Source organism: Lissotriton vulgaris, chromosome 5 (genome assembly GCF_964263255.1).
Source record: "Lissotriton vulgaris chromosome 5, aLisVul1.2, whole genome shotgun sequence".
Classification (NCBI taxonomy): domain Eukaryota; kingdom Metazoa; phylum Chordata; class Amphibia; order Caudata; family Salamandridae; genus Lissotriton; species Lissotriton vulgaris.
In genome coordinates this window covers 1141243091-1141254954 of record NC_141693.1, presented here as the reverse complement: position 1 = coordinate 1141254954, position 11864 = coordinate 1141243091, and the positions used below count along the sequence as shown (strand labels likewise).

At 44.0% G+C, this 11864-nt stretch overlaps 1 protein-coding gene across 1 annotated transcript in view; it reads left to right on the top strand.

Moving 5' to 3' along the window:
- Positions 1-5416: 5416 nt before the first annotated feature.
- Positions 5417-11864, top strand: part of ABLIM1 (actin binding LIM protein 1) — an 899845-nt gene continuing 893397 nt past the window's right edge. Inside the window, exon 1 of the mRNA XM_086922890.1 lies at positions 5417-5625. Within this exon, the coding sequence (XP_086779016.1) occupies positions 5613-5625 (13 nt within the window). The 5' untranslated portion in view covers positions 5417-5612. The remainder of the gene's footprint in view (positions 5626-11864) is intronic.

Here is an 11864-nt window from a genome sequence, read left to right as displayed (position 1 = left end):
TTCTTTTTCTTTTTGGTTGCAGTATTATAATACTGTTCTGTTCTCATATGTGTAAATCAATGTGGACTAGCTAGTTTAAGGGGGGAGATTTTTAAATGACTCAGGTACGTCAGCAAATGGATAAGGAAAAAGCCCTGTTTTCCTTAGAAAGCCCTCACCCACCGACCTAGTCGGTGGCATGCTTCATCATCGGGCCCACCACAGTGGCACCGAATGTGCCCCGGGTGTGCTACAATGCCAGGTGACTGCGGAGCTGGTATTTTGCTGAGTGTGCAGTGAAGGGGTGTGATAAGTGAAGTTTAAAATGCTATACAGGAGGTCCCAGCACCCGAGGGTTAACAGTATTTAATAAACTGGGCCTCTGTTAGCAGGTTAAAAAGGCAAAAGGACGTTAAAGGAGTGTTACGATGACCTCCGGCGTCCAGTGTGGTCTACATGTTTCAGCCAGTGCCTTTTAATTCTAAGCTGGCTTTCCTCAGGACCAAAGAGAAATGTGAAAAGGTGCAAAATTATAATAAACTTAACTTAAGTGTGTGTCTGATTTTTACTATGTGTTGCGCACGCTAAGGCGCTATAACTGTTAGAGGGGGATTCCCTCAGGCTTTTTCTGTTATTTCTCAGTAAAAAGCCTCATGGGTCGCCTGGCAGAGAAAGAGACCGAGTAGTTCGGTCTGGTTCCTCCTAGGACCTAGTAGTCCGTCCGCGGCGCCCGATATGGAGGACCTTTAGCCGTCGCTCTGGTCATTTTCAAGCACACACTTGTGCTTGTGGCGGCATCCATCTTGTGGGAGCGAGCAGGGGCGCACCACAAGCACGAGTGCAGTGCTTGAAAATGAGCAGACTGCGCGCGCACGCAAGCAGCACTCCCGGTCTCACTCTCTCACGCTCTCTCTCTCTCTCCTCTCACTTTCTCTTTCTCTCTGGCTAAATCCTTCAATTGTCTTTGCATTCTTATCGAAGTCTTTCCTATTTGCTCACCCCTAAAACACCCTTCACCTCCTGCACCACTTCTCAATTTCTCACTCCTCTCACAACACACACTGCTCTGCTCCAACTCAGCCACCATGTCACTCACCATCATCTGTTCCCTACTCTACACTCTAACACCACCTTCCCACATCAACTCCCACCATCTACTTCTCTAATGCCCTCAGCCCACCTTATCCTTGTCACTCCATCACCTTCTCTACAGCTCCAAACGTACAAATTGTTGCCCCAGAATACCACCTACTTTCCTACACCCCTTCAAACCAATGAACACACAACCTCAACAGTAATCGTAGACATATTTATTCAGTTCCCTACCAATTAACTGAAAACCTACAACTCAGCCCTCACTTGAGAGGAAATAACTGCAGCCACTAGGACAGCATTTGAAAACGCCCAAGCCAGCTGTAAACTGGAACGCCCACAACCACCCAATGGCAGTGGATCAAACAAAACTACTTTCAGCTGAGAAGCTTAGGAAACCCTTTAGTTATCACACTTGCACTCTATATCATTTCAGCGTCATCAATTGTTGCGTGCTCTAGGGCGCATTCTCCATTATCAAGTGCAGAAATATAGGCCAAATAGCGTGCCCCTTAATTGGGTGACGTCCCCTAGTCTTCCTAAACCCTTCTAAATTTCGTATGACGGCACGAAATCAGCCCGACAAGCGGTGATTCAATGAGAAGTCGCACCCACGGAAGGATAACTCCGTAGCGTGCAGATACAGTCGATTAGAGGATTGTAATTAACCACGAATCCAAGTGGCATCTGTGTATTTGACACCGAGGACTGTCGTGCAATTTCCGTCTTGAGAAAGACCCGCTGCGACCAACAAGTTGGCGCTTAACAGGGTCGAAACGTCGACATCTTCTATTGGCCCCATAACTCCAGAACCCCATTGACTCAAAAGAAATTTAGAAGGGTTTAGGAAGTTTATGTTAGTGGTTTGGCCTTTGCAAAAGACAAGAATTTCTATTTTTATGTATATATGTATAGATTGTTTGTGAATTTATTAACCTTGTACATATCGTCTGTGTCACATGATCACCATTCACTGTCTTCACTGTGTTTTGCACTATATTGTAGATATTGACAGTCACGTTTATACAAATTCAAAACAAAAAAAAAAATGTTTTTGCAAAAGTGTGACCATATAAAGAGAACATCGAGTCACACACAAGTCTTCTTGTCATTGATTGTAAGAAGCTACTTAATTGTTTTCTTTTTCAGAGGGGGTCTGAATTTTGTTTTTGGTTCGTAAATGTTATAAGAAGTTATATTTTTAGCAAAGTAATTGTTGTTTGCACCCGACAGAACCAATTTATGTTGAACTGTGTTATTCTTGTGCATGATATGTTCTTGCATCCTCTGCTTTTATGCAACAGCAGGTTAATCTTTAGGACTTGATCACTTGTGTTTAACATTTTTAGGGCATTCTATGAGTGGACCTATATTTACAACCTAGACCCACCTTGTGAATAAGGTATTAATTCCCTATCTCTGGGTGTGAGATTGAACATATCACCACTCCCCTGTCACCTACACTGACTAGGGCCCTTGCTACTCTTCTGGCTGCCCATATTACTAGTCCTGATGAAGACTCGCTGGCCAAGGTTTAATTTTCCATAAGGCCTCCAAGACGAGTCGAAACGTCGACGCCATAAAATCTTTGTCCTGGATGTTGTTATACAATTGTGCGTGCAATATAATTTTGGAAGCATTGTATCCATAAGAAATTGTTTTGAAAACATTATACGCCAGGCCATCTGTAAATTGTTTGTGTAAATCTATTTGTTCGTGTATACAAATTTGAAGTATTCTTCATTCTATGCTCTTTCTATATTTTTCTATTCTAACACGTTAAATTCAGTTTCTTGCACATACTCTTGTTTGGGCAACCAAATTTCTTCTCTTGTACACTGAGATAGCTACGATTGCAATTAATTAAAATTGCCCTGGACTTATAATTATTGCTGTTGCTTTTTTGATTTGATTGTATACATATTATCATTGAATGTATTTGGGCTGATCCATTGGACATGCCCCATGACTAAGAGAAAGTGATCATTGGTTGAGTAGAAATAACAGTCTGAGACCATTGTCTTTGAATAACATTTTTAGGTTAGCCACAAAAATCCAAAATACAAAGTGCCGTTGGCTTTACAGTCTGTGCTGCTTGTGGGCATGCCGCATGACATTAGCTGTGCAGGGGACCAAGTATCAGCTGTGCAGGGGACCAAGGAGGGGCAAGTTCACTAGACCATGGAGATGCTGAGAGCTAATGTAGGTCAGGATACCACCCCAGCCTAACTAGACTTAACAAAGCACCAGCCTGTTAGCAAATCTGCCTGTCTCTCCTGTAAACTGGTCAAACTCTGGTTTATCAGCAAGCTGAAACTGACACAGAAACTGGAGATTTTTTGTCATCATTAGTGAGTCTTTGCAAGCTCTTCACCAGCACACACCCTATGTCTGAGCTCTGTTATTTCTTGTAACTTATCAGAGCCTGCTTTCAGGTCATAGCTTCTGCTTGGCTGCTCCAGCCTGGTGGAGAAGGTTGCATAATATCCCAAGGGGTGTTTAATTGACAGCGCATCCTAGAGTAGTCTGGTGCATTATTCATTCATGTAATCTATGTATTTATTGTGTCAGCCTGTCAAAGACAGGCCATAAAATATACAATACAATATATACATAATCTAATATTTGATTACATAAAAGTTACAAAATATCAGCATTCCTAAAAAGACAAAACAAATACAATCAACATTACTGCTAAAAACACCCAAGGTAGTGAGCTGCCAGGTAAGCGGATGTGCATGGCCACTGACTGGCTTTAAAGTGCTTGTGCCTAAAGCATGCATTGCTTGCATTCGGCCACAATAATGCCTAATTAAACGACCACCGCAATAAATAATTAATATAAGAAAAATGTAGTCACTAATGAAGAGCATCTCAAAGTGTCCCCAACATTCCTAAAAGAGACAGAAGCAAGCAACATTACAGCTAAAAACGCTCTAAGTAATAAGCTGCCAGGATAGTACGAGTGCCTTGCCATAGGCGGCTCTAAATGCTAATACCTGAAAAGAAAAGGAAATAAATTCATTGATTACAGTCAGCCGAAATCACATCTAATGAAATGACCACAGTAATTATTTAAAATCTAAGACATAATTAACTGACTAATGAAGTGCATCTCAAAGTGTCCTCACAACTTACAGTATGCCGATACTGGAAACTACCATACAATAGATTTATACAAAATGGGTCGGTTAGAAGCTACATTCTGGGACCTTGGATGACATAGTTAGTGCATTTGCCTGCTTGCTCTTCGAGACACATATAGAAATCTGGTTACAAAACTGCTCATAATCAGTACATAACGTCCTCACAGTTTCTTGTGGAGTGAGTAGTCTCTCCACATACACGTCCACATAAAGGAAAATCAGCTATTGTAGAAATATTTAGGGACACAGGGTCAATACCGCTTTTAGGGGGCTCCGCTCTGTATATTTCCGAATTTTGTAACCGCCCAGTTGAGTGGTAATAGCCAGTGCCAGTAGGATTCTTCATGAAACAGATTAAAAATAAGACAATGCAACTAAAAGTGTTAAATAGTGGTTCTGTAACAGATTAATTAAAGGAAATAGCCTGGGCCGTGGAAAGCAAACCTGTGTAGGGGCAGACAGTCCACGTTTTCACATGGAGTAGTTGAGAGAGCTGAGAAGTTGACCCATACTCACACTACAAGCACATGTAGGCACACAGTGCCATGGAAATACACAGATGTAGACAGATCGCACATATCACCTATAGGACACACAGATGCACACTCCCTCACACTGCCTCTCGGTTTTCCAGTCACTCAGACAGGCGCACCCATACACACAGAGGAACATGCAAAAACAACGGAAAACAGGCATGTACGCACAGAGAAACGAACATAAACAGACTAGCAAAAAATGTGTCTTCTAAACAGCCACACACACACATTCTGGGGCGTGTACAGGCATAAAAGTACCCACACATATAGGGCCACGAACGCCGGGACATGTACCCATGTTCACAAGCAGATATGCAAAAGTGCACTCACAAATACAAGCACATGGAAAGATGTAGTTATATGTATACTCATATGTAAGCACATATAACATAAGCACCAATATCGCAAGCACAGACATGCACACCTGTTAACACGCGTTCACATACATGCACACAGGTAAACGTTCACGCTCTCGCATGTGCTTGCACACGCACACACGAACCCTTGTAGGCACGTGTAGTCAAGGCAGACACCTGCACGCACACGTATATACCACACACACAGGCTCCTGGTGAGCGCCGGGCTCTCTCTTCCCGCAGTCCGTCTTGGCACCGGGAGAGGGGGAGGGACGGCCCCTCCCAGCCCGGCTCTGCCTGCTGCACGGACTGCCATGGAGCGGGGCTGCCTGCTGCTGCTCCGGCAGCCTCACTCTGGGGTCTCCCCACTCATACTTTAGACTCCACACTCTTCCACCAGCCCCCGCCCCAGCACCGCCGCAGTCTCCCGGGCCCGAGAGAGGGGATCCAGGCCAGCGATCACCGGCTGCGGGGAGCAGAGCAGCAACAGCGGGCTGCCAGCCATGTCCGCCAGAGGTGAGTACTGCCAGCGCCTGGCACCAGCCGGAGGTGCCTACCTACCCCAGCGCCTAGCACCAGCCGGAGCCAGCCTGTGGCGCCGTGTGCCTGTAGTCTGAAAGAAGCGGCGGCCTCTCTCTGCGCATATGGAGAAGAGGTGTGCGTGTCCCGTGTACCTGGTAGATAGATACCGCCCCCCCCCCCTCCCCTCCAAAACCAGGTATGCGGGACTCTGTGAGCACTACCGACAGACCGACACTAGTTCACACTCCCTCCAAGCCCAGAGTGGAGTTTACGATAAAGCAATGCCCAATAAAGCCTGCCTGAAATGTTTTGTGTGTGACCGCCGGGTACACTAACCCTTACCCCAAAGCCATCTCTGCAAGAGGTCACTTCTGCATACACGTGACACAGGTCCCGCGCACAAATATGCGTGCAAGGGGTGAGCGCGTGCACGGCAAATGAGCTTGGTTGCCAGCCTTCACCAATGACTGTGAGAGTTATGCTGCACTGTACTAGTATAAAAGAGACCAGGCGCCTGCTACATCTATATGAGGTGAGGCTGCCGGGCACATGCGCGATGCAGACCTCCCGGAGCCCCCTGTGAGTGCCTACACAGAATGGGTGCCAGCCAGAGAGCCCCTCCTGCCATGCCTTGGGTTGCGGGTATGCAGGATGTACCACAGAGCCCCGTCCGCCTTACAGCCATGCCTGTGAGAGGCGTTTCTGCTAAGGCTATGTCCTATGGAGTGAGTCCCCTCCCCAGCCATGCTTGTGAGTGAGGAGCCTCGGCGTGCACTGCACATGTACCACACAGAGCAGTCCCACTGGACATGTCTGTTAGAGGAAAGTCCACACTGCATATGAACTAAGGGGCACGCCCACTGAGGTAGTGCCTATGAGACCCCTCAGATAGGAGACGAAGGAAGACGATGGCATGGAATGCATATGACCTGCTTATACCCTCTCCCATAAAACACCTGCACATCGCGCAGTTAATATCCTTAATGTGAACTAGTCCGGATGCAACAGACTTATATGGGCATTGTATTTGGATAACATGTTGCCAAGCATGTATCATCAAAGTACTGCAAGTCACAGAGTCGTGTTGTGGCCTGAAGTGCTCCTCACCCATGCGGCCATGAGCCACAGAAACCTCACAGATCTTCTCAGTGACTTGCAATATCCCGGTCACTCATAGACTGTGCATTTTTCTCCTGCATATATACCCACACACCACATGTCATAATACACATTTTACAACGTATTTTGCAATAGTGTTTTCAATACCTGCATTTGACAATCAGAGTTTCTGGATTTCTTTAGATTTTTGAGCGTTGTAAATCTTGTTTACAAAAGTATGCCTTTAAAAATATGAATATTACCCATGTCACTGATTAAATGTTTAGAAATTGGAATTGGTACACTTATCCTTAAATGTTGTAGATGTAATTTGTGTGAAATATGAAGAGTTGTTATTTTTGGGATTCATTTTTAACAAAACATGGTTCAGTAAATGTAAGTCTTGCACTTTTTAAGTTGTTCAGCACACTAAAATGAGATGGGATGCATTTTGATTCAAACAATAGTAACTGAGGGAGTTTTTGTTGTCTGATATAATAGAGGGTTTTTAACTCTTGTACAATTCATACATAGACATTTCATAAACATTCCTATGTCTAGGCGTTGAATAACAAAGCTTATTAATTTCATTTGATAAAGCTGAGAGATATTAGTGAGAAGGGTAATCCAGTAGCAGGGGTTACAGCTTTTTTAAGTGTCCTTATAATGACCCGTCATTTCACAAACTCCAATCGCTTTTGGTTCTGCCCAACAACCGAATCGATTTGCAGACCATTGTTGCATATTGTCTGGTTCACAAAGTGTTGCTTGAACATGAAATACATTGAAAAAACAAGAGACAAGGGGCATTTGGCAAAACAGGAACAGTTTTTTTAATTAAACAGTTTGGCCGGGAGATCAGCCATAGGCATAGGGCCTGAGGACTGTCTGAATTTACAATCGGTCCAACATGGGTTTTTATACAGCTCATTGAATGCATTGAATAGTTCAGGTGATCCTTTATTGGTAGGGAATGTGAACCCCTGTCTTTGGAGTCATGAATTAATGTATTTGATGAGGAAACCAGGTGGGCCTTAACCTTCCGTGGACACCACGCAGCCAGTGGGTGAGGTGTCCAGAAGTCCGGCATGGGGAACACCTGATCACTGTGTGTACTGTGCGCTGTGTCCTGATTGGCTATGTGTTCCTAAATTCATGTGGTATTTGACTTTATGGTGGTTTGGGAACGTGCGTACCCCTCTGGCAATGTGTGCCTTATTGGGGCTAATCTCCCTGGACCATTGTGGTGCCGCTGCACCTTTCTGTGGGATTGATCTGGGGTTTCCTGTTAGCGCGTTTGTCTACCTATGTGCCACCCCACTTGTGACCTGTCATTCAGTGACCTCCGGCCTGGGTCTCAAAGCCTTCCTAACTACTATTTCTGAGTCGGGGTTGACGTGGAGTTCACAACCGGCTAATTCGTCAATAAAGATGCAATTTCGTTTTTATAAATGAATGTATTGTTATTCATATTGACTACGACTTTTTCAATATTACAAAAAGTGTATACATTAGGTATTACAATGTCATAATATAATTTTATTAATCTCTTAAACATTTATTTCAATGATAAAAATGTATTGATTAATAGTTAAATGGTCTAATATTTTGCACCCGTTCCACTATATGGTATTTTGAATTACATGTATATTGTGCTGAAAGGATCATTGGTCTGCAAAGTATCAAACTGGCTAGTTTCACCAATTTTGTGTCAGACCTTTGTTATCTTTTTTTTAAGCCTTTTAATGACTTTTGAAGACTTGATGAGGATCACCTGGGATTGAAAAAGTTGTAGGATTTGACATGTCAGTTATGCAATGACCAAGCTCTACACACAACTTTTTGGATATGACAATATATTTCCTTGCACATCTCCCCAAAACATGCACATCATAATGTGAAAGCCTTTTTCTGTTTCCTGAATTATGCACATTGATACATTCAGGTAGACATGGGCTGAGAAAAGTATGGAGTTATTTTTTAAATTGTACTTTTCTTCCACTAAATTCATCTTAAATACACGTCATCAAATCTTACACATATCCGGTAAAACTTGAACATTTGTTTCACTTGTCATGCTTTCTGCATTTCTTACAATGCTTCTGTAATTTAGTAAGTAGCTTGAGAAAGACACTGATTGGTAATAGCACAATTGTATTTTTGTTCTAGGTTTGTTTTCCTATTTAATAAAAGTATCTGATATTGACAAAACGATTAAAGTCCTATTGCTTTGCTGATAATGCCTCATCCTACATTCTGAAATACTCCTCATATTGAATGTTCTGTATCGAAAGCTGGCGTTTCACGATGTAGTGCTCTGTATGTGTGATTGTATTGATTTGTACCCATTATTGATATCATTTTACTGGTATACCAGAAACTGTCATGGGTATTGTATGTGTGAAATACTTTGTGAGGTACTGAAGATGGGGTGGCTGGTGTGGGACTAAAGATGTATGTGTCACTTTAACTGTTGACTTTGCTATCTTTTAAAGTTCTGCACTGTGGGTGCTATTCTCTTCCCAGCAACCTTATTCGAAGTTTCCTCTTTCCTTTCCGTGTTTTTTTGTGGTTTTAAACCAGATTCCTTCATATCTGTGGACACTGGCTTTAACGAAAATCAATTTTCCCTAGTCAGGATGAGCCTTAATTGCCCCATGCATTAAGTAACATTGAGGGTCCAGATATTAATGGCAATTAAAGGTACCTTATTCTGATTATTAAAGGCCCGTGTGGAGGTAGGGTATGTGCTTGCTCTCCTTCATTTTCCAAAGGCATGGGGGATTTCTTGTTCCTAGTGGGCAGCAGTGTCTTGCCCATGGATGAGGGGGGGCATTTTTTACCCCTTGCTTCGGCTTCATACAAGCGTGGGTGTTTGGTAGCACCCCTGCTTAGCCATATGGGCACATATTTTATTAGCTTGACTAAGGGTAGTGTGTATTTTGTGCCAGCACAGTGTCTTGTCCTAAGACGGTATTTGCAAGCCACCAACCGCCCAAGGCAGATGAGCATTTCATGCTCACACCCAGCCTTGCCATAGGGTAGAAGGTATTTGCTAGCCTGTCGCCCTGCCCAAGGGTGGGGTATATATTGTCCCCCCACTTTGCCAAACAACATGGAGGTACTTGGTAGCCCCTTCCAAGGTCAGAGAGTATTGTTTTCATTCCTTTACCGTGCCCAAAGGCAGCGGATCTTTGCAAGTCTCTTTTGCCTGGACAAAAGGTGGGATGATTCAACCAACAAAACAAGTAGGGGCACCATGTTTATAATCGGTCCAGCTGTCACATGTCCTGATTCTCAAAGACTTGTGAAACGGGGCAGGCCAAGGTGTACTGGGTCTGCTGGTGGCTGCACTGGAGTCCTGTTTACAGATGCGGCGAGGGCCTGTGGCAGCTGTTACCTGCTGTGGCCTCCCTCACACTGGACATAATGAGGGTAAAGAGGCCCATCACCCCTAACAGCTGGCTTGGCGCCCTTTTTGGTAAATAGCAACTTGACAGCGTGGAAGCTGGTAGCTTCCATGATCATAATACCTCCTAGATTTGGTCAAGGCAGGTGAAGAAAGGAGCTACAAACCTCCCATCCTCGGACAAAGTGGGTAAAGGAACAATACATTGACCACCAGCCCCACTTGTGGTCAAGGCTGAAGGAAAAACAAGCATTGGAAATGCAATAGGTCTCGCAGCATTAGAGTTAGTGCTTTTAGAATTGTTTATGGGTTTTTTTGTAAATCTTTAGCAGTTTTGTTTCCTGTAGCCAATGCTAAAGAATTAAAAAAAAAAGCCATAAACATTTCTAAAAGCTCTAACTCAAATGCTCCGAGACCTATTGCACTGTGTGAGGGTGAGGGGTTGAGGGTGAGTGAGGGTGAGTGAGGGTGAGGGTGGGTGAGGGTGAGTGAGGGTGAGTGAGGGGTTGAGGGTGAGTGAGGGTGAGGGGTTGAGGGTGAGTGAGAGTGAGTGAGGGTGAGTGAGGGTGAGAGTGAGGGTGAGTGAGGGTGAGGGTGAGTGAGGGTGAGGGTGAGTGAGGGTGAGGGTGAGTGAGGGTGAGTGAGGGTGAGGGTGAGTGAGGGTGAGTGAGGGTGAGGTATTGAGGGTGAGTGAGGGTAGAGGGTGAGAGAGGGTGAGGGTGAGTGAGTGTGAGGTGTTGAGGGTGAGTGAGGGTGAGGCGTTGAGGGTGAGTGAGGGTGAGTGTGGGTGAGGGTGAGTGAGGGTGAGGTGTTGAAGGTGAGTGAGGGAGAGTGTGGGTGAGGGTGAGGGAGGGTGAGGGGTTTAAAATGTTACTCAACAAGTGATTAAATTGCATCCTAAAGTACGTAACAGCTTTTTACTAACAGAGCCCCTTCTATCACTCAGAGTAAAATATTTATTGAAAAGTTGCAATTTGCACTTAGCACAAAAAAGTCTATGTGCACACTTATAATAAAAGGTGCCCCTCTTTTATTATGTGCATTCCGGTGAGGATAAGGTTTTTTTCAAGCACAGACAAAAAGCCAGTCCACATTTCATCAATTTGGGGCATTATTACTGCCTATGTAACTGTTTAATCTCATCGGCAACAGCTTGATATCAGGCTGTAACGCCCAAAAGATAACCAACTAATATTTGCTATGGGTCTGCCATTGTGTTGCAACTGACTTTGAGCTGGAAACATGTTTCAGGCGAGACCTAAAAATGAATCACTTAACCAGGCTAATGATGTGAGCAGTGGTAAATGCCCACTAGAGGGCAGGACAGAGAAGATAATAATCCCTCAACCGGTAAAACTTTGAGAAACATTGGAGTGCCATAATTACGGAAAATGGACCATTTATTTGAACCCGGTTATACAATGTAATAACATTTTCCCGTCTTAATGACAGTACCACACTGTTGGTAAAAAACGAAGAACTGTTCTGAACTAGGTACACGGTCACAAAACTGTCTGTACATACAGTGAAAACTCCTGAAACGACTTCATCATCTACATTTCAACCCCATACTAAACACTATAATACTGTTGATTCACTTCACAACTAATTTGACAAATCACCAACCTAATGAAAGTAACCTTCACACTACAGCTCCCAGAATGCAGGGCGAACGGGAACAATAGATAATGCATCATGTGATTGTTGAAAGGTTTTTATTGGCCCA